Genomic DNA, 27,466 nt, shown 5'->3' on the forward strand with positions numbered 1-27,466 from the left:
TCCTTGATTTTACTCCCCCAAAAATTGCCTTTCAATGTAATTCATCTCACTAGCATCACATCCTTATCTGGGCGTGAACTCTGTACACGTTAGAAAAAGGAGCTAATACCGTACTGACCATACAGACTACAGGACCTTTTAGTTTTTATTTCTTTGCTGATAGAAGTAGAGACAAGGTAATACTCTAAGGAACACTCAAGTTACAGGATCTTAATGGCAGTTGTACTGTGAAAAACACTTCTAGATTCTTTACTCATCACAATAAAAAGCAGTCAATACATTGAAATTCATTGCAGAGTTACAATAACCCTACTTAGTAACTCTACAAATTTTTTCTTTTTCCATGTTCACATGTTTAGCCGGAGGGGGACAGTTTTCATAGTGAGGAACTAAACCACAGGAGTAAGGTTGGGGCAGCTGTTGTTGGGGTGTGTCTTGGAGATGTGAAGTGCAGGAAGCCTAATATTCAAATCCTTCCTATTGAGGATACAATTGAGGCATGACCCAGGAACCTCTTGGATATGTATTTGAAGTGTAGATGCTATACAATGCTTTTAAATTGTTTGACTTCCTTTTATCCGGGCATTTTGTTTTATATTATATTTTTACAAGTGCCAATATAAATTACTGGTGTTTATTCTTGTCTAAACAGCAAATTTCCTGAAATAATACCAACTTGTGAGGAGGAGTAATCTATTCCTTGTTAGGGAGGTATATGAAATGTTAACTTCCAAGTAATTGAGACAGAACCTGCTGAATATTGTGTTGTTGCACCAGATACAGAAATCTTCTGTGGAAGGGAACCTATCAAACAATAGAACGAAGAGTTACTAAATGAGGTTAGCCTTTCTCCAAATTTGAGTTGTTTCTTAACCCTTTTTTGTGACTCTATATTAAGATCACAGTATAATGTTTTTACTTCTTCCTTATTTTTTTTAAAATCAAGCTTGTTCCTATGTATTTGTTTGAAGTTGAAGTGAAGATTGTTATTAGTGATGCACCTAATCTTCTAGAAAATTGAACTATTGGTTTCTAGTTTTCTTGTCTTCCTGTCTAGCATTATGTGTGTTTGTCATACAGTGTGTTGAATTTTGAATCATATTTTCAAAACCAGACCATTCGTCAGGCCTGTTTAGTTTAAGAGAAATTACACCAAAACCTTGTGTTTTCTGTTGAATAAACAATTTTCCCAATACTTTCAACATTATACCTTGAGTAAATACCGAGAATTCTCCAAACAGAGTAGGAGAGTGGTGTTTCAGTTCAATTAAAATTGTTGAGGGTACCAAAGTAAAAAATGGAATAGATTCTGGAGACCCTATCTAAGTAAAGAGTAGTATTTTGATTGAGTCAAGTATGAACCTGGTTTTAGTATGATTTACAAATTACAACGCTATGGATGATGGATTATATTCAAATGGATTTGATTAAATGACCAAAGTGGTATCACCTTCCTCTGTTATGCTCCTTATTATGTACTGTAACTACTTTTTTGTTATTAGTTGGATGATCTATTGTGAGATTTTTTTTTTCTGTTTGTCTTTTTTGATGTTGGCTTTCTACAATAATTGGGAATTAAGGATGATTCAACACATTGTGATTTTCCTGTAGGTATTGGGAGGAACTCCAACTAGAGGCACCTATACTCAATTGTTTAGAATTGAAGTTCCAGTGATTAACAGGTAATCCCATCACCTCCATGTGAATTGTTAAATAACAAGCTCTCAATTGATTTCACTAGTTAAACATGTTCTCTTCTTGACCCTCTACATTGTCGTTTTCACTTTTCCCCTTCAGTGTCCCTGAAATCACTCCTTATCTGCTGGTGTATATACATACAGGTCTTCAGGCACACAGCAGACTTACCTGGAAGGGAAGCCACAATCAAACTTCAATACCAATTCCACTTTCTCCATAAATGATCTAATATTTGAACTGTTTGCAATGAGCCACTGCCACATGAGGAGATGACAACAGGCAAGGCTGCATTGTGGCATCATCTTTCATTTAACAGGAGAGAATGAGTGAGGAATCGTCTTTGAATTTCCGAGCTGATAACTGATCCGGACCAGTTCAGAGTAAGAAAGAAATCGTCTTCAAGTTTATGAGCTACCCTAGCAATATCTTGGTTGGTTTATGAGAGGATCACTTTCCTTCATCATACAGTCTCGATCCTGGCCAGAAGCTGCTCAAATATGTGGGTCACTGTGGATGGGGATCTCGTGAATGAGCTTTCTCCACATCAAAATATATATTTCCAGCCAGGACAGTTCTTCCTCTCATTGAAAGAACAGATGTGTTCCTTTCTTTCTAAATGAGTACACAGAGAATCCAAAAACAATGTGTTATGGTCAGAGAATCCAAAAACAATGTGTGCCATAACCTCTGGATGAGCTTTTTGATAAGCTTTTTGAAGTTCTGATGTCCATTTCCTCTCAAACTCCCTGCATTGAAATGCTGTTTATGTCTGGCATTTGTAGAAAAAAAAGATGCTAGACACTTGTGACCAATATGGATTGAGTAGAAATTAGTTTGGGCCAACTACTCTTTGAAACAATGAGCAATGGACTTCCCTTTAAATTTGTACATCACCCAGCCATTGTAATATATGGAGTTGAGCACCAGCAATGAAGACTCAGCCAGCTATAATATATGGAGTTGAGTCTGAGCAATGAAGATTGAGCTAAGTTACTAAACAACTGTAACTACTAGTTGTTTTTACAGAATTCTCATATTGAATTCAACATCCATTTTGCTTACCATCTTCATAGTTAAGAGTTTTGTACAGGTGACCCCCTAACCCTATAGGCACTCCACTTTAGTGCCAAAAATTACTGGTGGTCCACTTCAAAAATTACAAGTTACCCACAGTTTGGGTTTGATTTTGTTGAGTCATTAATATTTTGAATGTGAAATGACCATAATGTCTTTCGATGTAGTGAATTGACTGATGAGTTACCCTCCTGTACTCAACACTTAGGTGGGTGAAGGGAGAATCTTCTTTCTACATCTAGTCGGAAACTACCCACCACCGCTGGAAACCACCACACCTCCTTTCCCTGTCGGTGACCACTGTGCCCACCTTCCCCCTTCCTCCTGTCGGAAATCATCCATCATCATCATCTTTCATCCTCTAATGGTAACAGAGGAAAACCCTAACCTAATCTCATGTTCTTTTTCATTTTCAAAGTGGAGCAAACTGCAGAAAATTTTTGTAGGAATTAAAGCAGAAGGTGGAATCAAACCCTAGCAAGATCTGAGGATAAAAAATTTCAGTGTTAAGTCAATGTCTTCAATTCTCTGATTGTTCCCATAAGTAATTATAAAGTTGTTTAGACATTTTAAAATATCAAAAGAGAATGATCAAGAGATAAGAGTTCACTTTTTTTTGAGAATCCCAAATGAAATTTTTTAAGAGGAAAGTAAAAGAGTCAATAGAGGGTAAGTACAGAGAACAAGTAGATATTTTTCCTTTTCTTTTCTATGTATCTTCTTGGCATTACTAGTAAACTTGGAGAATGTACATATCAAAATGCAAGAACTCACCCGATCTAAAATTCAAGAAGGTGGAAGTGGGTAGGTGTTGGCCATCAGGAGTGGGCTCTTGGAGGCTTCACAATATGGGCTAGCTAGGCTACCTTCTCCCAGTTAGTGATCCAAGTTATCTTGCAACAGGAACTTCCCATCCCCTTTAGTCTTTCAAATGTTTTGTCAGATGTAAAGCATTAAGACTATTAAGTAATGTTGAAGACTGGAAGAAATCCCCAGCCTGTGTTTGAAGGACACAACACAAGTTTTCTTTATATTAATAAATTTTCAAATATAGAACAAATTAAAATTTTTTATTGTGGGAATACTATTGGAAAATAAAGGATCTCACCAAATCTACCCTATAGAAGGAAGCCTCAAATATCTACTTTCTACTAAATTTGTGTTATAATACTCAGTCTCGAATTGGAGCATAGATATTTATTATGCCCAAGTTGGCAATGATATTGATGCTTCCAAAATCTGCTCAGCCCTTAGGTCACTGAAGAATGACCTGCAAAACAATCGTCAGATGTGGCCCGACCGTGGGGGTCGGGAGTCCACCTCCGATGGCTAAGTCAGTTGATGAACTGATCACAAAGGCTCTACTTGAGTACAAAGCAGAAGTATGAATACAAATATTGGGAATACGATTCAGTTACCTTTCTTGTACGTAGGTCATGTCTTATATAGGTAAAAATACGATTCAGTTACCTTTCTTGTACGTAGGTCATGTCTTATATAGTGTTTACCTTCTAATTTCCTTCGTTGGATTTATTTGAGCCTTCTTCGGATGACTGTCTGATCTTAACGATTAGATCCGTTGGAGATAGATCCGTTCATTGATGAGATAACGGATAACTTCCTCCGCTAGCACGATCATAGCGCAGCAGTTATCTGAGTAAGCATGATCATTTGTTCCCGTAAGTGTCGTTAACCATCTCTTTGACGATTCATCCACTCCGAGAATTGCAGATTCAAGCGTACTTGTTGATTGAGTCAGGTTTCTTCCTCAGCAAGTTACCTTCAAACTCGGCCCGTTCAGATGCAGGTCGGTTCATTTCTTGCCGACCGGGGTCGAGGGTCAAACCATGGGCGGACCCGGTTCTACTATGATTTTCCCGTATCATGAGCCCCCCAGGCCAAGCGGTCGGGTAACTCCAAAGGCCTTGTTTGAACTGGACCCGACTATCAAATGAGGATTTTGAATGATCAAAAAGTGCTTGTTGCAGGTAAGAGTTCTATGCAAATTGGAAACCCTTGTTTAGAGTGTTCATTGGTGGGACCTGAAGTTGCAAATATTATTAGAAGTTCAGCCATTGAAGGAACTAAGGAGGATGATTTGGACTATTGTGGGGCCGATCAGAATTCGGCCAGGCTGGAGAGTTCGGCCAATGATGAAACTTTGCAATTGAAAGTAGTTCTTCCACTTTCGTCTTCGTCTATATCAGTGCAGGCTGAAGGTTCTCCTCGTCGGAAACCTGGCCGTCCGAAGAAGAAAGCTCACGCAGTGAAGAAAGTAGTAACAAGTAAAAAGGTTTCTATAGCAGAGGAATTCAAGAAGATAGATGCAACTTTAGCGAAAGTATCCATAGTGCATCAGAGCCTCCCATTGGGAAAGGATAGTGCTGCTATGTAACTATTGTTATGAAGCTTTTCTTAAAGATCTTGATTTGGATGCATCTAGACGTCCTACATTTCATTTCTGATGACTTAGTTGTTGTCAATTATGAGTAGGAACCAGTGAGGAAGGGTGTATTGGGGGCAACTGTTGTTGCGGGTGAGCAAGGTAGGTACTAATTGCTGTATTTCTTTTCTTTTTCTTATTTTCGTTATAAAATGACCCTTTTAGCGGAAAAAAAAATGATCAAATGTCGAATCACATTTATTGCTGCTGCCTCGCTTTTTCTTGAGTTTCGTGAACGTCTTCCTCTTTCCAGGGGGTGACGCCACATGTCTGTTGCAGCAGAAATCATCATTGCTTACAAAATCGAAACGATGGTTTCTCAAAATGCCTATACTGATTCGATTTGTTCAAACTTTTTCGAAACATCTCCCGATCACGATCGTCGATTATGAAATTATCCTGACTGTACATGTTCTTGATGGTTTGCGTGCTTAAAAGCTGTTCATTGTCTTTGCCTGTTTCATTCTCTTTGTCTGGGGTTCGAAACTTCGTCGTCTTCCTTGAGCCCCAATAGTCTTCTTGCTTTCACGCTCCCTGCTTTGGTGAACAAGTAAGTTCATTGACTCTTTTGTATCCTTTATTTGTCTTGATCTTTCCTTCTACTTTTGTCTCCAGTTTCTTCTCTATCGAAAACCAGAATCAGATTTCCCTAGTGATGAGAAGTGTAAGGACTTCTGATGAAGGTCCTTCTAAACATAGCATCGGTAAGGGCGACTTAGGCGGTGAGGCTTCTGTCTCTGTCCTCGTCGAACAGTCAGATAGTGACAAGCGAACTTTGACCGCCATTTGGGGTGAGTTCGAAGAAGTGAGTCAAAAGAATAAAGTAGAGAAAGATATTGGAATTCCTTCCTTGACTCTTGAGTCTGGACCGTCCAAAGCTCCTAAGACGGCTGCCAAGGCCTCTCGGCAATTTAAGCAAACCTAGCAGACCCAAGGAGGAACTTGGCTCTGTTCCTTCCACCCTCACCGAAGTTGAACTCCCTTCGGCAGTTGAACGTTTTGAAAAAGTGGTTGAAACCAACACCTCTTTGTCCAGCTAAAAGGGGTGGTAAGTGATATTTACCCTTTTTTTTTAGACAACCGAATGTCCACGTTTAATCAAATAACAATGAGAGACAGCGTGATGAATTGGTGTTGTATTCAAAAGATGTCCAATTACAAACCTTTAGAGTGTGTATGATGAATTTGACAAAATAAATAAATAAATAAATAAATAAATATATATATATATATATATATATATATATATATATATATATATATATATATAGACATATAATAAGTAGTTGTATGAGGAATTGATGTTGCATTCAAAAGAAGCCCAAAATGTAATTGACTATTCCAGTATATTGGATGGCCGTATATTTTTGGTTCAAATATAATATAATGATTATCTCTCTTAAGTTGCAATAATATTTTCTTTTTCTTTTTTTGGTACAAAGGGGCTTTATTAAGCCGGGGATGGGGATATTAATATGTCTCAGAGAGAGTCGAACCCACGACTTCTTCACTAAGAGGTGTTGGTTTCAACCACTAGACCAGTTCTGCGTTGGCAATAATTTCTTTTAGTAGGTGGTCGAAATTAGATTGCACTTGAAATTAGATCAATATACCCAAAAAAAAAAAAGAAGGGGAAAATTACATCAATATTCAAGGTAATTGTAAGTGAGTACTTTTTTCATTGTTAAGAAAGAAAAATGAGTTATTTATATTTGAATCATTATCATTGTGGATGTAGTTATAGTACATTGGTGGTAACCCTATAAGTAGAGGTAGTAAGTCCAATAAGGTCTTGAGTTCAAACATTCGTTCCTCCACACCTTGCCCCCACAAAAAAATAAAAAGTTAGATTGTTGCCATTCCTCATTACAATTCTCAACCTTTCAAGACCTAACAATCTTGTCAACTCCATCTATGATTCTCAATATATTGTTGAAAAGAAGGGAGAAACCTTTGAGATGTTTTGAGAATCCCCCCCCAAAAAAAAAAGTCAAATTGCGGAGCTAATTTTGTGTATTTAGAATTAATCAGTATTGCTGACTATTGTTTAATTATTTTGAATTGGATTATGGCTTTTATTAACATTTTTCTTTTCTCTCCACCATACCAATTACTAGTTTTTTTTCGTCATACAAATATGTAGCAAATCTCAGAGAACGATTGAGGATTAGGTTTTCCCAGAGCTGTATACAACAACACATCAAGGTATTTGTCCAAAATTGAGGGATTCAAATTTATAAATTATTAAACCTTTGAACGTAAATCTAAAATTATCTATTTTACATATATATCTCACTCTTTTGGTTTCCACTGTTTAGATCAAATTGTGATTACATAATTCAAATTTAAGGGTAGAATAGATGCAAGAGTATTTTGGTCATAAAAAAGTGATAATTTGTTCTTAATTAATCGTTTTGGATACCACAAGGGTTGCGGATGCAAAGTGTCATTTATTTGAACTAAAAATGACTTGGACCAAACCCCCAGGGGTCAAAATGAAAATTATCCTTCTTTAATACTTTGGAGACAACACTATAAAATTAAATCCAAAATTTGCATAGATTCATTAAAAACGCCCTAAGTAATGACAATACAAGGTCATGAAGCGTAACTTCTTTGGGAAACATTGAAGACATAACACAACAGAATCTTCTCTTTAGTTGCCGACGAAGAATGAAACAAAATCTCTTGTTGCCACAAGGATCTTCTCCTCCAATATCCTTATTCACTGGCTCAATGGAACTATATATTCGCTACTTCGTGTACGAGATATTTGTTTTCATGTACCATGGGCTGGCCATGTGTGAAGGTGGGAAATAGGGGACTGTACGTAGGAGTGAAGAGGATATGGACTCTTAAGATATATGTATCACGTATCGTATCCGTCAGATGATTCTAAGAGATGTAATAAACTAGTCAACATATTTTGGTGAAATCTACCAATGCTTGTCCTTAGAAAAAAGACGCACATATCTTATCAATTGTATTCAATGAGAGTATGTGTTAGCTATTATTATATCATGGGAGAATGTCCTAAATGGACTGATTTTGAAGAAGCTTTACCTGATCAGATGTTTTTTAAAAGTTATATCCAAATGAATTCTATTTTTGAAAAGAATTACCAGATTCTAAAATTTTGTGAGAATTATTTTTGCTCAATCAATATTCTACTATAAACTACCCAAATTACCCTCAAGTAAGAAATGACATTTGATAACAATGATATCAAATTATATCATTTATTAGTCAACCACATAGTATAAACTCCCAAATTCAATGAAATAAAATAAATAAAAAGAAATAGAAAAAAAAATGAAAGAGTAGTTAGTGAGAAATTAATATGAACAAAATTTAAGAGTAGATTATGAAGAAAAAAATAATTACTGAAAAATCTCAAACTTGAAGTTGTCTAACTATTTTAGGAATTGAATTAAAAAAATAAAATAAGTAAAAATTACTTTGAGGATAATTTAGGCTGTCCATAGTAGAATATTAGTTGGGCGGAAAATTTTATCACAAAGTTTAAGATTTAGTAATTTCTTTTTAAAATAGAATCTATTTGAATAAAAAAAAATTTAAAGCCTTCTTATTTAGTAAATCTTTTTCAAAACCACATCTAGAAAATTTCATAAGGAGATAGTTTATGCCATGCTTGTTGGCTCCTTTTTCTATTTAAGTGATGGAAGCATGCATGTAAAGATTTCCTGATTAAAAATATTGAAGTATGTTGCAACATGCAACATGCTCCAAAAGCATGCTTGTTGGCTCCTTTTTAGCTTAAATGATGGAGGCAGGCATGTAAAGACTGATTAAAAATATCGAGGTGTGTGGCAACATGCTCCACCCACTTTGTGATGCTAAAAAAAATAATAAGAACCTTGGGAAGTGATATGGTCGACCTGAAATAGACTGATGATAAGCATGCATTTATCATTATTTATTTGATTTAATTTCTCATACTTAGTTAATTAAAAGAGAGCTAATTAATTATTTTTCTATATTTTTCAGGAAAAATATGATTTTGGTTATTAGAGATAATATGGAGTAAAATTGGCAAATATATTAAATATTGGTGGATTTTAAATCATGGCATTCAATCTTGCTGCCCAATAAATCATGAAATGTGAGATCTTAGCCAAATTGGAAACAAGCGGAGGTCTAAGGAACAAAATTGGTAATAAATCTGAAAATCGGGTAAACAGACATACTTTCAATATTTTGGGCATATCTCTGTTGTATGAGCTCGGATTGCAGTGATTCAAGATGCTATAGAACGATATCGAAAATATCTACAATTTTCTAGTTTTGAGTTTTTTCAAAACCGGAACTAATAAAGGTCGAATTGACGGGTAAAGAGAGGGGATTCATTGTGTGTGGGAGACATAAAAGGGAAGCTAGCCTCAGAGAAGAGGGGAGACAGCGAACACGGATCTTGGCTCTTATCTCTCTCATTGTTCAAGAAGAAGACCACATCTCTCTCTCTCTCTCTCTCTCTCTCTCTCTCTCTCTCTCTCTCTCTCTCTCTCTCTATGTTTCATCTTTATTTGTCTTATGAACTTTGTGATAATGAGTAGTTAGTTCTTCTTCTTTGGGATGTAGCTGAACCATGTTTATTTCATTAATTTGATTGTTCTATATCTTCTAGTTGATTGTGTTTGAGTTTGGGCAAAGTTGTTCTATAGCTCAGCAAACTAAGCGTGCCAAGCTTCGGCGAAGGACGATAGTTTTGCGAAGATAAGGCATATATATCTAGGAAGACCATCCCTAATTTGCTTTGAAGTGTAGAGTTATATCGGTTAGGGAAAAGCATTGGGGATTCGAAATCCCAAAGATCTTCAGGTATTCATAGTTAAAGTTTTTGCATTAATTAATAACTGACCAGGGTCGACCATGAATGAACCAGACTGGTTAAAACCTAGTCGAACATGGGTGAACCAAGTAACATGAAGTACGCATTAAGTAACGTACGTTGGAAGAATTAAAACCAACTCTCCCTTAACTTTCGAATAAGATTTTGGTGTAACATGGAGTTGGGATTAGTCATAGAGTTTTGGTCCAACTCAATCACCATTATATCAAGGATGTCCTAAATCTAATGATCAACACTTGTTTGATCACAATATCAAGGTAACTTCCTAAAACCTATATAAACCTAGCACTCAGCCATAATTACGCACTCGCTGAGTACTCCACCTAGCATTCAAAGCGCTACAACTTGTGTTCTACTTCTAAGCTTGTGTGCATTCACTAACTTGTTCGTCAGAGGCATTCCTCAACCAATCAAGTTGAGCACGTTTTTGCAAGCCAGTTGGCTTGCACTGATCAACAAGATTTTTGAGCAAAAATTTTTGGCATCGTCTGTGGAAACTTAATCAAGAAGCCATGGTGGTACTCAGACTCATATCGCAAGCAGGAAGTCAATTGAATGATCTTGAAGGACCACAGAACCAACCTGTGGATCCATATCTAGTTGTCGAGCAGACTCTTTCGAGCAATGATGCCCTTGCTGGTCCATCCAACCAGTTTGTGACGATCAATCAGTTTAATGAAATGAATTAGAATTGGCATCCGTCAACAAGTAATTCCACAAGGTCAAAGCCAACAGGGAAACCCTTGCTTCCTAATGGAAGGCAGGATAATAGAGCATCGAAGCAACGAGATGGTTGAGCACCTTTGCTCAATCAAGCTGTACAACATCTGAAAGAAATCTTAACAAAAGAAAAGGAAAGGTTGGTGATCCAACCCAACCAGCACGTGGGACAATGCCCATACATACTGAGGACCCTCCCCCCAAAGGAAGTAAATATTGAAGATCATGAAAGTAGTCATCCTTTGGCCGACCACCGTGAAGGAATGGGCGACCATGATGTTTCAGGTAGAGAAGCCGCTTATGTGATAAGCGGTTTGAGGAACTAGATGAAAAACTGAAAAAGTTGAAAGATGCGGGAAAGGATGACCTATATTCAGCGTTAAAAGATGACCTATTTGTTCAAGCTATCTCAAAAGCAAAGATTGTAAAGGACTTCAAGTTCCCTACCTTTACCATGTTTGACGGGACTAAGTGTCCTAAACAGCATATCATGCACTACAAATCAATGATGTCCTCATACAAGCATAGACAAGTAGCTTTGTGCCGAATCATTCTAGCTTCACTAACTGAGGCAACATCCCAATGGTATTTAGGGTTGAAGGACGGATCTCGGATTTTGACCAGCTCGGTCAAGTGTTTCTATCGCTTCCACAAGCGGGTAAAAACAAATAAGAGTGAAGGCATCCTATTCTTAGTTTGGCGAGGTTGATCGGAATCAATCGAAGACTTCCTCCAGAGATTCAACGACTCTGACCATTCAAATTGAAAATTTGGATAAGAAGATAGCTAATAGCTTTCCAAGGAATTACTCATGATCGCTTGCTCGAGAATCTCAGGCAAGACATGCCCTAGACTTATGTAGACTTGCTCGACCGCTGCCACAACTAGGCATTGATATTTGAAATGATCGAATCTAGAAGGAAAGACCATGCACAAAGACAAAAGCTAATAAAGGCGAGCCTCAACAGAATAAGAGTTTGGCTAGAATTGGTAAGCCAGAGCCTCAAAAGGAATCTCCGAAAGGAGCATTCACTCCTATAAACACAAGCCGATCATAAATCTTGATGCAGATCAAGAGTCAAGGCCTTCTCGAATGGCTAAGCAGACTTTAATCTACACCAGAAGAGAGAGACAAAAGTAAGTATGGTGACTTTCATAAAGATCATGGCCATTGAACTAGCAATTGCAGGGCAATTGAGGCGAGAGATCAAGAAACTTATCTCGCAAGGACATCTAAATAAGTATCTCCAAACAAAATAAGAAGTAGTTCGGTCCCCTAACACAGATAAAAAAACAGTGAGGTCAACCAGTGGAGAAAGACACCGAAGTCCTAGAAGAGGTCAACCAAGGTCTAGAAGCTGAGACAATCAAAGTTTATCATACCCATTAATTTTTCAACCAAACTGGGAAGCCCATAAATAATCGTCCAACAGGTTGCTCTTGGAGCATATCATCACTTACATGATCCAAAGACTAGACAAGAGATACTCGGTCATGGAATTCGAGCAATCTCAAAAAATACTATCAGTAATGCATTTCAATTTATACTTCAGTTCTTTCCTTAAACAATTTTGATTCAATATCAGTAGAGGGTTTAGCCCTGATTTTGTTTTGACAATTAGAAACAAAAGCATTAATGCAAATCTTTTGCTTTTTTTTGATCGACCAGGAAGGTGGTCGAGAAAGCAAGTACAACTAAAGGAACTTCTCTAACAAGGTTGCAAAAAAAGTGAATATTGTGCTCGACCAAGGTCAAGGTCTATTAAGGAATTTTACAATTAAATAAAGTATGTTCGACCAAGGGCAAGATCGATCAATAAAAATAGCTCATCCAACAGAAGCATTAGCATAAATCTTTTGCTTTTTGAGAAATTTAAACTTTTGCTTTTTTTGACCAATTTAATCTTTCGCTTTTTGAGCCAATTTTGGATTCGCTTTAGCATCGATGCAATTTTTTTCTTTTTGAGCAAGTCTTTTCAAGATAGTTTGGGCACCGGAATGCTACTCAACCATAACAATGATTATGCTCGACCAGCACCGGAATGATTCTGCTCGACCAAAGCAATGACTTTGCTTAACCCAAACAGCAATTCGCTAATTAGCATCAAGTGATCCACTTATTAGCATCAATTCAAATTTTGCTTTTTGAGCAAGTCAAGTAATCAGTCACTGCTTAGCATTAACATCAAATTTTGCTTTCTGAGCATTACTTTATAAAGATGAGAGAAGTCTTCATTCTTGGAATTCAATAAAACATCTAGGAAAGATATCTTGAGTCGCTAAAATTTTGAGTTACCATGCTCAGCCGCAAGAGAATAACGAAGAAGGTAAAAAATACCAAGTCAACTTGGAACGAAAGAAGTGTTAGACCAAAACCACCATTTTAGAACAATTGATCAGGCACTGGAATGATTTTGCTCGACCAAAACAATGACTGCAGACATACTTTTCCTTTGGTTCGAGCACTAGAATGATTCTACTCGACCAGAACAATGGTTATTCTGCTCTATCAGAACAATAGTTCAAGCACTAAAAGGGTATAACAAAGTTCAAAACACATAATACTGGTTTGAGAAAAAGAGTGTTTCGAATGGCAGAAAAAATGCCTCGAGCAACAATGTTTCGAATAGCATAGATGATCCTTGAACTCCAGATGTTCCAAACTGAAATTCAGAAGCTCTGAACATTGGTTCAAGCACTAAAAGGATCGAACAAAATTCAAAACCCACCAACAAGGCACAAATGCTATAGGTTGGTAAAAATTCACACATTGGAGATATCTTGCATTGACAAAAATGAAAATTGAAGGGTGGTTCCTAGAAAGATTAAACTTCAAAACGACGCTCTTGTGCACACTGGGTTTCCAAACACGTGAAGGAAAAATGGAGGCAGAAGAAAAAATAAGAGGGGTTTTAAACCCGTCAAATGCTCATCTGACGTATTAGGTAAAATCCTTTGGATGACCCTGATTAGATGTGTCACATCCACCCAGCCAATATCCGTTCACCCGAATACCCAGGGGAGTGATCCACAACCCAACAAATCAGGTCTCAGACAATCGCCAACCATTCCACAAAATAGCCCAATCATGAGCAAGAATAAATCAATGTTATAAATATTAATAAAGAATATATCAAGTAACAAGGATCTCAAAGGGATCTCAAAACCAAATAAGAGTGCAGAAGTGATGACAAAACTAAAGTAATCAACTAGAAAGGATAAAGTAAAGTATATAAAACTCCTAAGGGTTACATCAAGTACGTATCCTTAATTAAAATATAATTTTAAAACTCGAAAATCTCCGTGTTATGAACGGTATAAATCAACTCATGAGTCAAACTAATTCTAGGACGCCCAGTCGAGACACGAACATTCTTCACTATGAAAGTCATAGTCCCCAAAATCTTGTACACCGTACGGATTGGTCACCAGTGTCTTGTATTCTTGAATTTTTGTGCCATCTGGATCTGCAACAAACTCTAAAACAACAAATTCCCCGAAGGGTGAGCTCAAAAGAACTCAACAAGGAGTTCACAAACAAATAACCAATATCACAGTCTAAATCAATACATCATATAGTGCATCATGATATGAAATGGAATGCAACAATGCAACTATACTCTAATGGATGCTAGTCTTTATATGGTAGACACGCATTAAGGTAGAACACCAGCCTCCTCTAAGTAGGTCTTGTCACTTTGATCTCTCACGGGTTGATTATCGGTCTTGAGATTCCGAGTAAGGGCTTAAGGCATCCCTCTCGGACTATCACCATGGCGGGGTTTAGGTCAGCACTCTCTCACCACACCATTAGTATGAGTATTGGCGTGTGTCAAGGTCATACCTAGCCTAATGTAAGTCAACTACTCAATCACATCATCCTAAGTTCAAATACCTCCCTCATGCATCTCACAGTCTTGGTTTAGTATCCTCCCCTACTAGAGTCAACGTATTTTATAGCTCCAACAAACTTCGGACTACGCCTTCCCTTAATCCAATTGGTCATCCACATATAATGGACAAGAAGCTCTCATGTCCTCTCACGGGTTGGCTACCGGTCTTGAGCACCCATGAGTCCAAATCTATTATATGCAACCCTACCAATCAATGGCCCCCACAATGTGGTTGTGTCCTCTCACGGGTTGGTTACCGGTCTTGAGCGCCCAACATCCCACACTACTCCCACAGGTCACTTGGCATCAATACCCATGCCGATAGAGTGTGATATGACGGGGTACCTAACCAAACTCCACTAGACTTCCTAGGTCATGGTATCTAGTAATCATGAAAAGTGCTGGGGGCATCAGAGGATTGTGTCCCATACCACCTCCGCTAATGTCCCAAGCCATAAACACCCAAATAAGTATTCCCCAATCCACAATCACACATACATTCACTTTCCACAAATTAGTAAAAAGATTCAATCACATTCCCAATTCATCAATCAATTTAAGTCCACAATGTCACATGTTGATCCATTCATCAGTATCAATAACAAACGACTTAAATTCTGTAATTTCAAAATCATAAACATCATTCCTAAATTCGAAAACAACAGCATTATATACAAGTTTCATCTCAACTAAGAAAGTAACAATAGTTATCTGCAAGTGAACGTCCTCACCTTGCTTATGATTTGCAACTTGAAAAGTAAGTGATATTAACACGTTGGTTCAAAGTTAGAAATAACCCTAGAGGTCTAATATTGAAAAGAGAAACAAAAGACCAACACTGCATGGAGTGGTTGCCCCAAAGTAGGGTTGGTCATCCAGGCGACCAGGCCAATCAACCAGCCTACGAGTACGGATAGAATTGACTCGGATCATCAGAAGGCTTCCGATTGAGTTCTAAACTACTCCAAAAGTACTTGAAAAATTCTGAAATAATACTAGAACATGATCTATCATAGTTTAGACATCAAATAAAGCAAAAGGAATGAAAACCTAACGAATCCATATTAGGTCTTCTCCGAAATCGTTTTGGAAGATTCACGAATAAGTCAGAGTGAATGGAATTCACTCTAGAGTAAAGAGGGTAGAAGAATTAGGTTGGTACAATTACTAAAAGCCTTCAAATATGTTTAGACAGTAGGATAAATCAATCTTAGAAGAGAATTAAAACGAAGAAGATGAATATTAACCTTTAAAAAAAGTAAATCCCTGTTCAAAAACTTTGTCGAATGCTTTCCACACTGTTTTTCACCTTTGCAAAGTGTTCTCTGACGAGCTCTGATGTTCACTGACGACTTCAGATCATAATGGCACGTTTTAGAACTAAAACACATTAAAAGGGGGCTTCAAAAATCAAATTTCCAAAATTGCCCTTTTCACCCAAATCCGGGCTGGTCTCCTGGGGAGACTAGGGCAATCAACCAGCCCATGGAACTTTTGTTCCAGGAGCAAAATCAAGGGCTTGAAAGCCTATGCTCTGACCCAGTTCCCATTATATACTATAGAAGGGTCTTACCTGATTTTCAAGACCTTTTACATGTGTCATCACAATATACTTGATCCATCTACCAAGTCCGTCAACTTCCGAGTTAGATCTCCTTCCATACTCTGATAGAACTCCAAACTCATCATCATCTCCATCTATTTCTATTTGGTTCGGAATCCAACCCAATAGTCTCCTTTTGGACCTACAATAAGGATTTTCGGGTTAGGATCTTGGGGGATTTCACAAGGCGTCTCTTCAAATTTTCTCAATACCCATCACATGGTGATAACAAAGCATTGGGACCAAGTGAACTCGGGGACAAGTGATATGGTCGACCCTGGACAAGAGCATAACAAAGTATTAGAAGGTGACAACTTAGAATGAGAGCTCAAGAGCTCGACCAGTTCAGTGATTCTGCTCGACCACGACCACGACCATCTTGCCAGAACAATAGTTCAAGCACTATGAAATTCAGATGTGTTCGAACAAAACACTGGCTCAAGCAGAACAACGCTTCAGGTAGCATAAATTATGTAAGTTCGCATGCTCAACGATCTTATCCCCACCAATGTGCCGCCCTTGTTGTTCGAGGCATTTCTCGAACAGATAAACCACTGTTCAAATTAAGTTGACCATCATTGCCTTGTTCGAGCAAGAACATGGTCTCTAAGGCTAGATTTGTAGTCCCTTGGTTTGAGCATTGAAGCTTCCTGACCAAGCGACTAGGGGGCTACTGATATGGTTAACCTGAAATAGAGCGACTAGGGTCGACCATGATTGAACTTGACAAATATGGGTGAACCAGAGTGACTTGACATACGCAATAAGCAACGTACACTAGAAGAATTAAAACGAACTCTCCCTTAACTTCCGAATAAAATTTTTGGTCTAACATGGAGTTGGGATTAGTTATAGAGTTCTGGTCAAACTCAGTCACCATTATATTAGGAATGACCTAAATCTGACGATCAGCACTTGTTCGATCACACTGTCATGGTAACTTCCTAAGACCTACACAAACCTAACACTTGGCCATAATTAGGTATGCATTCCCTGAGTACTCCACCTACCATTCAAAGCTCTACTACTTATGTTATTCTTTTAAGGCTATGTGCATTCACTAACTTTCTTGTCAGAGGCATTCCTCAACCAACCAGGTCGAGCATGTTTTTCGCCAGTTAGCTCACTTGCACTAACGAACAGGATTTTGGAGCAATAGGAAGTCCCATAATATTCATGTGAATGGTTTTTACATAGCTTTAATTTCTTTGGATGCCAACTATTCATCCAATCATAATCTTCCAATTATTCAGATCTTTTGACCTAAACGAAAAAATGATTCAGATCTATAACTTAATTAGCGAGTTTTTAGTAGTTTTATTTATTCTTAACGCAAGGTCATAGCTTAGCACGTCTTTACTCAATTAGTATTAAAAGATTATCAAGCAATCAATTTCACATATTCGCTACTTCATGTGTCAGAAATTTCTTTTCATGTACCATAGGCAGGACACTTGTGAGGGGAGGGGGAGGGGGGGATGACTTGTAGAGGTGAAGAGGATATGGACTCTTAAGACATAGGTATCAAGTATCGTATCCGTCAGATCATTTTAGGAGATGTATCGTACTAGTGAATATATTTTGGTGCAATCCGTTAATAGCTGTTCCTAGGAAAAAAAAATGAAAAATATCAATAATATCGTATTCAATATGAATATATAACAGCTAGTATCATGTTGTATAGTGAGATATTCCTTTTTCATTTTTTATGGGACATGGTGACATAGTTCAAACCATGGTCGTTGGCTCTCTTTTATGTTAAAACAGATGGAGGCTGGCGTATATAGACTCCCCTTAGATCAAGAATATAGAGAAGTGCTGTAACATGCTCCACCAAAAGATCGAGAAACATATATTTAAATTTACAAATAAAAAAATGCGTGTGAATGGTTTTGCGTAGCTCTAATTTCTGTGGATGCCATTATTCATCCGATCTTCATCTTTCAACGATTCAGATTCATATCGTTTGACAAAAAGAAAAAAGAATGTTGAGACCCATAACTTGATTAGTGAGTTTTTGCTTAGCACGTCTTCTTTTTTTTTCATGTCTAAGCTGTTTAAGCTGTTGGAAGCGTCCAAGTGGTTAATATTCTCTTGCAAGTTGCGATACATTTATTCTAATTGTTTAAAATATAATTATAAGAAACCTCGTAAGAAAATAATTAATTAAAAGTTAATAAATAAAAAATACAGAGGATTCTTTTGATCAAAGAGCATTGGAGTTTGCCCAACTGACTTTGCTTGCTCGTCGAGAAATATAAGTAAACAAATATATATATATATATATATATATATATATATAAATAAAAAATGTGATTAAGTAATGAGAATATTGGGAACTCCTAGGAAAACTAAGCACGGATGCATCATGCATGCGAGTTGCTCTACTTTGCTTGAAGATTTATGATTACTGGCTATTCACTCGCATTTTCCTTTTCAGAGGTTCAGATCTGAAGTTTACAGAGTTCTTACCAGTTTTCCTATTGTCAATCAAGCAATCAGTTTCATATGGCTTCATCTTCTCAACAAACCTCTTCTTCTGATTTCAGTTATGAAGTGTTCTTGAGCTTTCATGGCAACGATGTTCGTACCGGTTTTGCCGATCACCTCTATCATGCTTTAGATAGCAAAGGAATTCGAACATTTAGGGATGCTGAAGAATTGGAGCCGGGAAAAGAGATTGCTTCGAATTTACTAGCGGCAATCCGGCAATCAATGATCTCTATTCCCATTTTCTCAATGAACTATGGGTGTAGCAAATGGTGCCTTAATGAGCTTAAGGAGATATCTGAATGTAGAAGAACAAGGAACCAGTTCGTATTGCCCATTTTCTACAAAATTGAACCGACGAACGTGCGAAACCAGACTGGGGAATATGCAAAGGCCTTCAATGAGGAACACCCAAACAAATTCAACCAAGAAATAGTGCAAGAGTGGCGAGATATTCTGCAAGAGATAGGCAAATTGGATGGACGGCATTTAAAGGAAGGCTTGTAAGTACAATACTTACATTTTGTTAAATTGTATATATTTCTCCCATATGAATTCATAATAAGGTTGGTCAAAATTAACAAACATGGGGTTTGGATCGATGAATGAAGAATAATCAGGGTTTAGAGTTAGCCAAGAAAGAATTTTAGGGCTAAGAGACAGAATATGTGAAATATTGTTTATAATTTTTCTTTACCCTATTTGCTTTTCTTTTTGCTCTTTGTGAAGAATTTTGATGAAAAAATAATACCAAGATTGAATCACATAATGGAACTTGCATACTATACATCAATTCACTTCTAGTCTTCTTTTATACTGAGTATTTATTTTTCTTATGAAAGTTATTCATCACCCTATTTATTTATCATTGTCTTGTTTGAATTATTCAGGCATGAAGGGGCTTTAGTAAAAGAAATTGTTACGATAGTTTCAGATAAATTGAACAAGAGACTTGTGGATGTTGCTGATGACCTAGTTGGAATCAAATCTCATATTGAAAAAGTTTTGGAACTATTGGAGATTGAATATGAGGTCAAAAAAATTGTGGGGATCCATGGACTCGGTGGCATTGGGAAAACAACAATTGCTAAGGCCGTCGGCAATGCAGTCCTCAATAAATTTGAAGAATATGCATTCATTGAAAATGTCCGAGAGAATGCTAAAAAATTTGGGATTCACTATCTACAAAACCAACTTATCACAACTATCCTAAAAGATGGGAGTCCAAATATTGTTGATGTGGATACTGGAATCAAAGTGATCAAGCAAAGATTGTGCCAAAAGAAAGTTCTAGTCATTCTTGATGATGTGGATCAAGATATTCACACAAAGTCTTTAATTGGAGATGGTGGATGGTTTGGTATGGGAAGCAAGATCATTATCACAAGTAGGGATAAGGATATTTTAACTTCCCAAAATGCTGCAATTTATGAGCCTGACATGATGAATTTAGATGATTCTCTCAAACTTTTTAGCCGTTATGCGTTTAAAAGTGACCAGCCACTAGGAGATTATTTGAATCTTTCAAAAGCATTGGTAGAAATTATTGGAAGGCTTCCCTTAGCTCTTAAAGTTATAGGTTCATCTTTATTTTCAAAGAATGAATTAGTATGGGAAGACACGTTGAAGGAATTGCAAAAGGTTCCCAACAGTGATGTTATGGAAAGATTGAAAATAAGTTACGATGGATTGGAAAATCCAGAGCAACAAATGTTTCTTGACACTGCATGTTTCTTTATCGGCATGAAAATAAATATTGTGTGTTACATATGGGAAAGCTATGGTTTTTTTCCTCATAAAGGACTTGATATTCTTTGTGCAAAGTCTTTGATAACGATTAATGAAAATGATGAACTGAGGATGCATGATGTGCTCCGAGATCTTGGAAGATGCATTGTTCATCGAGAGAGTACAAAGCCGGAGGAACGTAGTCGAATATGGTCTAAAGAGGAAGTCTTGGATGTAATTGTCGGACATAAGGTATGTATTCAATGTATATTGTTATCTTTGTGATGATTTTGGAAATCAGTTATTTGAGGGCTTTACTAATTTTGGGGGTGGGGCTTGTTAGAATAATTTAATTTTAACATTTAAATTGAAAGTCATTTCTTTTGCAGGGAACAAACAAGTGTTTAGGACTCACTATGGACTTTGACTATGAATCAAATGATGAGCGTTCGATCATTAAGGGCCTTGATGCAATGGCTGAATTAAGATTACTCAAACTTGGTGGTACACAAATCTTGGGAAAGTGTAGAAATTCCTTTTCAGAATTGAGATGGCTTAGTTGGAAAGGATGCGCTGACAACTCTTCTTCAAAACTAAGACAACATAGTTGGAGAGGATTTTCTAGACGATTTGCACTAAGAAACTTTTGTCCAAGAAAACTAGTTGTTCTTGATCTATCATACAGTCGGATCACTGAGGATTGGATTGGTTGGGACTATATCAAGGTTTCTCTCTCCCACTTTTTTTCTATTTAATTTTGTGAATTTTCAAGCAAGCATTTAAAGAAAAAGCAATTTTGAATTTTCTTTCTTTCAATTACTATTTTGCAGAAGGCAGAAAAACTGAATGTTCTAAAACTCGAGTCTTGCAGCATGCTATGTGGCACACCTGACTTTTCAGGAAATCCACTTTTGGAGGTATTGAGTCTCACAAATTGTTATAATTTGGTTAGGGTTGACCCATCTATTGGTCATCTTAAGAATTTGGTCGCTTTAGATATGAAGAATTGCGAAAAGGTGGTGGATCTCCCAATCTGTGAGTTGACATCTCTTGAGACACTCATTCTATCTGGGTGTTGCTCTTTGAACATGGTACCAAATAATTTGGATCAAATGACATCCTTGACAACGTTGGACATAAGTTGCGACTGCCAGGTCCTAAGTCTTCCATCAAGCTTGACTAGAGTTAGTTTTTGTGGTTGTAGTCTGCTTCAAGGTATTCCTAATCTTCCCCCACGTTTGACCACCCTAAAATTCAGTGGGTGCCACTCACTTCAAAACATAATGTTAGGTTCCCTTTCAAGTTTGACCACCCTACAATTCATTGAGTGTCACTCACTTCAAAACATAATGTTAGGTTCCCTTTCAAATTTGACCAGATTGTCAGTTGAAAGTTGCGATTCAGTTGGACACGTATTGGATCTTCCGTCAAGTTTGAGAAGCCTAAATGTTTTCTTTTGCCCTTCATTGGTAAAGCTATCGATTGCATCAGGAGGACGCTTGAGGAATCTAAAGACATTAAAGCTTTATCGTTGCAGCAGCCTGAAAAAGATCGAAGGTGCCGATGAAGAATTGGAGAGTTTGGAGCAGTTTGAAATCTACGACTGTGCGTCATTTAAAAAGTTACCAAAATTAAGTTCTTCCAAAAAACTGTTGTGCATAAACATCTCTACGACTGACATCTCAAGTTTTGAAGGCGAAGGGATGGATTCTCTTGAGGAGTTGAAGATAGGGCATTGCAAATTGCTCAAGAAAATACCATACATGGGGGACTCGAAACGGCTGAGGGAGCTAGACATTCGGTTCTGCCAAGAATTAACCGAGATTGAGCGCCTTGAGGACTATGACTCTTTACAAAAATTATATATTGAGGCTCCATCATTGAGAATGTTACCTGAAGATATCTCAACTCTGAAGAACCTGAGGAATTTAGGTATCTGTAATTGTTGCTCGATGGAAATATTACCCGATCTTTCTAACTTAAAAGAGCTGAGGGAATTGAATATTGGTTCGTGCAAAAAGTTATCGGAGATTCGAGGCCTTGACAGATTGGAGTCCTTGCAAGCACTAAATCTGAGATTTTGCAAGAATTTGGAAATATTACCGGATCTTTCCAACTTGAAAAAGTTCTGGTATTTAAAAATCGTGGGATTTTATGAGTTATCCCAAATTCATGGACTCCACACGTTGGAGTCCTTGCAACAATTGGAAATAAGTTACTGCTCCAATCTAGTCCAGATTCACGATCTCGCCCGATTGAGAAGCTTAAAGAATCTGCGCATTGATGAATGTTCCTCCTTGGAAACATTACCGGATTTTTCAAACTTGAAGGAGTTGCGGAAAATATCAATTGGAGAATGTCACAAGTTACTTAAAATTTCTGGCCTCGACGGATTGAAGTGCTTGGAAGATTTTGAAATAAGGTATTGCGACAATCTAATTGAGATTCATGGTCTTGAAAGATTGAAAAGCTTAAAGACTCTACGCATTAAGCGGTGCCCCTCCTTGAAAAGCTTACCAAAAAGCTTGAAGAACTTGAAGGTAGTATCTATTGAAGGATGTGAGCATCTACCAGATTTTGAACGTCCAGGAAGGTAAGATAACTGTTCGTCTGTTATTCTTTATTTTGGGCACTCAATTTGCATTATATTCCTTTTGATTTTTGGTAAGGATTTGCCTTATATCAGGCACGTACATGTTTTTCAAAAGAAAAACTCCCCATTTATAGAATAAGTTTGTTGGCTCCACCAGTTTCCATGTATAAAAATATTTTTTAAAAAAGGGGGGAAAATGAAAATTTTCAATGTCTAAAAAAGATGGGGCGCCACCCCAGTTCATGCTTATGCTAGACTGAATGAGGAGTATTAGAGCAAGGCAAAATGGTTTTATGACAAATCTACTACATAAATTGGATTTCTGTGAAGACAAAACAAAGTTTCAGCAAGGTGATACTAGTAAGTTTTGCATGGCTTTATTCCACCTAATTAGAATCTTGCATCTCACACTTTCGTTCATTGTCAGGAAATGAAGGAACAGAAATATTTGAAATGAAAAGTCTCCAAACTGTCTTGATGTTGGTGAAGCTGCAAATGATGACAACTCTGGTTTTCATGAATCCTATAATGTAAATGGGCATCTTCCAAACTTCCCGAGGTATACAATTCTAATCAAGGTTATTCCCTCTGGTCCTAGTTTTTGATATCTAAGGTTAGGATGCTCCCATGAAATCTCATGACATATAAATTGTACAGGGGAAGAAATGAGGGAACAGAAATAACGTACTCATTGGTGATGATCAATGTGAGGAACGACAGATCGAAATGCATAAGGTTGTTCTAGTTAATTTTAGGCTACATCTTGGGGATGTTTCTTCTATTCATTAGTTGGCAGTTGTGAAGTGTGGGAAGTTTGTTCACATCCTTTCTATGGAGGATACAATTGAGGAGTAACTTGGGAACCTGTTTGATTTGTAAATGAAGTTTAAATGCTTTACAATGCTTTTACGTAGTTTGATTCCTTTATCTCCACATTTTTCTTATATTAACATTTTTATTTAGGTGGCATTGTGAATCACTAGTGTTTCTTTTTGTTTGATCAGCACATTTACTGGAGTTACATTGACCTGTGTGGAAGGGGGATCCATTGTTTTTACAGATATCTGTGAAGTGTTCAATTCAAGGTAATATAGATCAAATCCGGTTAAATAGGATGTAGTTGCATTACATAAATAAATCAGTTTTGAAAGAGGGGGGGGGGGGACCTATCTAACAAGAGAATGAAGAATGACATGGACATGGCCCTTCTCCAGATTTTAGTCTGATCTTAATTATTGTTGGGATCTTTTATTTCATCATGGGATCAGTTTTATGTGGTACATAACCTGGATCCCAAAATCTGAGTGATTTCTTAGAAGACTATTCATTATTGGGTATAGAGGTGAGTTTGCCCAGGAAGGCAAAACTGGGGGGTGGGAGTTTGTGTGGGAGCGAGCCGGGAAAAAGAAGGAAGTGGATTTTTTTTGTTTGGGGGAGGGGGGGGGTGGTTTTTTAAGGGGAACTTATTTTGGTTTGGGGGTGGGGAAATATGGAAAATAATTATTTATTTTATTTGTGTGGGGGGGGTGTTGGTTTTTTTTTGTTTTTTTTTTTTTTTTTTTTTTTCTTTTTTTTTTTTTTTTTTTTTTTTAATTTCATTTTTTTTTTTTTTTTTTTTTTTTTTTATTTATATTTTTTTTTTTGGTGGGGGGGGTTGTTGTTGTTTTTTTTGGTAAATATGTTTAAAACTTTATATAAATATTTATTTTAATTATGTCTTTTATCCATGGTTTTATTTAGTCCCACATCAGGTTGAGAGGATCTGAGTTTATGGTTTATGTATAGTAAGAGCCCATGTATTATTAATTTGCCTGAACCCTATAGTGACCCTGCCATGATTAATATATCTATATGACTTGGGACTTGGGCTTTGATCCGGAAGGCCCAGTTTGTCATGGGCCCTATTCTGGAAAGCCCACTATTGGGTGAATACGTGGAGATGCCATTTGAGTGGCACTCTCTGTAGGGAGGTCAACTGGAGGTACCTTCTTTGAAGAGAGTTGAGCTGAAAGGTACCCTCACAGCTTTACCCTTTCACCCACAGCCTTTGGGGCTCTATATAAACTCAATTTCATGCTCATTCTTGACATACAGAATTCCTCTTTCTCTCTCTCTCTCTCTCTCTCTCTCTCTCCCTGTTATTCTGTTCAACAGTGAACATAACCTAATTATATCTTGAGTAAACCTTTCTGGGGTGCAACCTTAAAGGTTTGGGCTGATTGATCTTGGGGTGAAGACACTTTTAGAACCCGTATTGCACAAATCGGGGTGTACTTCATGTACGTTTCAGCTCTAAAGGAGTATTGTGATTACAACAACAGTTCTAGTGTGCGTGCAGATCCCTCAATCGTTTACAACAAATGTAAAGTATTTAGAATTTTCTACTATGGCTACTGACAACACTGAAGTAGTCAACACAACCGTCGGAAAAGAGACCAACATGAAGGACTCTGCAAACGTAAGTGCACATGAGAAAGTCACTGAGAACAGCACTCCTCTTCCATCTCTGCAAGCTTCACAACCACCAACCGGAAAGTCAGATTTTGACAAAATCGAGCAGTTCAAAGGTGAGAACTTTAAACGTTGGAAGCAAATGCTATATTTCGCACTTATGGAAGCTGGGATAGCATTTGTGCTGAGTGAACCCCAACCTGATAAGTCAGGTGATCCTACATTCGATCAGAAAAGGATCGAATGGTTCATTGCGGATTTCAAATGTAAGAATCGCATTCTAAATGCGTTGTCAAATGAGTTATACAATGTGTATAGCTCTTTTGAATTTGCTTATGAAATCTGGGAGGCATTAGTCAAGAAGTATACTCTTGAGGATGCCGGTAACTTAAGGTTTGTGGTTGAAACCTTTATGGAGTTTACGATGGTCGATGGGATTAGCATCTCCGACCAAGTAAACAAGTATCAAGTGTTGGTGGGGAATCTGGCAAAAGAGAATATCATTCTGCCAGATGCCTTTGTGACCAGTGCCTTGATACATAAGCTTCCTTCCTCTTGGAGTGCCTTCAAGGTCTCAATGAAACAGAAGAGGAAGGACTGGGCCTTTGACAGTGTTGTGGTTCGGATCAGAATAGAAGAGAGGAACCGACTTAGGAACGAATCTAGTAGTTCCAATAAGCCTAAGGCCAACTTGGTAGAGACTGAACAGAAAAAGAAATTTAATAAGTCTCTGAAACCCAATCAAGATGCTACCTTCAAAAAGAAGAAGAGAGCATGCTTCAAGTGTGGCAAACCTGGGCATTTCATAAAGGATTGCAGGGTAAAGAAGAAAGGAGGATCAGAGAAAGCAAGGGCTAATCTGATTGATTCTGAGATCTACACTGCAATGATAACAGAGGCTTTTGTAGTTGAAAAGTCAACATCCTGGGTGATAGATACAGGTGCCACCAGGCACATTTGTGGAGATAGGAGCTTCTTCTCCAAGTACTTTGATGTTGCTGACAAGATCTTCATGGGAAATTCTCAACCAGCCAATGTAATCGGAAAAGGACAAATCACCCTGAAGCTTACCTCTGGAAAAATTCTGAAGTTGGAGAATGTCCTCTATGTACTAGATATAAGGCGAAATCTGATCTCTGGTCCGCTCCTGAATAAAGCTGGGTTCAAACTGTCCTTTGAAGCAGACAAAGCAGTTCTCTTGAAAAATGATGTATTTATTGGAAAAGGTTATCTAAATGATGGCCTCTTTGTATTGAGTATTATTGAATTAATAAATACTTCTGATTCTGCTTATGTTTTTGATTCTTTTGATTTATGGCATGGTAGACTAGGTCACAGTAGTGCACCTTATATATCTCAATTATGTAAGTTGGGCATTATACATAGTGTTAAACCACCACTGACTAAATGTCAAATTTGTGTTGAGGCTAAATTTACAAAGAAACCTCATAAGTCAATGGATAGGAAAACGAATTTGCTAGAACTAGTGCATAGTGATTTATGTGACTTCAAATCACAAGAATCAAGAGGTGGTAATAGGTATGTTATCACCTTTATAGATGATTGTTCTAGATATACTATGATATATCTACTAAAATCTAAGAATGAAGCATGCAATGCCTTTCTGTCTTATAAAGCAGAAGTAGAGAATCAACTTGGAAGAAAGATAAAAAGGCTAAGGACTGATGAGAGGGTCGAGAATATTTCAGCTTAGTAAATTCTTTGAAGAGAATGGCATTATTCATGAAACCACTGCCCCATATCAACTAGAATCTAATGGGATAGCAGAAAGGAAAAATCGTTCATTAAAAGAGATGATGAATGCAATGTTAATCAGTTTTGGCTTACCACTTGACTTGTGGGGGGATGCAATATTAACTTCGTGTTATGTTTTAAACAAAAT

The 27,466-nt window shown here is 37.3% G+C and overlaps 1 protein-coding gene and 1 long non-coding RNA gene across 2 annotated transcripts; both read left to right on the plus strand.

The window, feature by feature from the left end:
* The first annotated feature begins 645 nt into the window (after nt 1-645).
* LOC149006045 (uncharacterized) lies at nt 646-2,313 on the plus strand. Its single transcript, XR_016175443.1, has 3 exons — nt 646-839; nt 1,612-1,682; nt 1,842-2,313. It is a non-coding gene; the product is annotated as an uncharacterized LOC149006045 (long non-coding RNA).
* A 16,496-nt stretch (nt 2,314-18,809) lies between these two features.
* Nucleotides 18,810-23,116, plus strand: LOC149006046 (TMV resistance protein N-like). The gene is made up of 4 exons (XM_089136030.1): nt 18,810-19,294; nt 19,682-20,771; nt 20,909-21,244; nt 21,350-23,116. The coding sequence occupies exons 1-4, from the start codon at nt 18,810-18,812 to the stop codon at nt 23,114-23,116; spliced, it is 3,678 nt and encodes a 1,225-aa protein (XP_088992156.1).
* The last annotated feature ends 4,350 nt before the right edge of the window (nt 23,117-27,466 follow it).

The sequence above is a fragment of the Hakea prostrata genome, chromosome 9, assembly GCF_041222555.1.
Source record: "Hakea prostrata isolate BN-2017 chromosome 9, UWA_Hpros_2, whole genome shotgun sequence".
NCBI lineage: Eukaryota > Viridiplantae > Streptophyta > Magnoliopsida > Proteales > Proteaceae > Hakea > Hakea prostrata.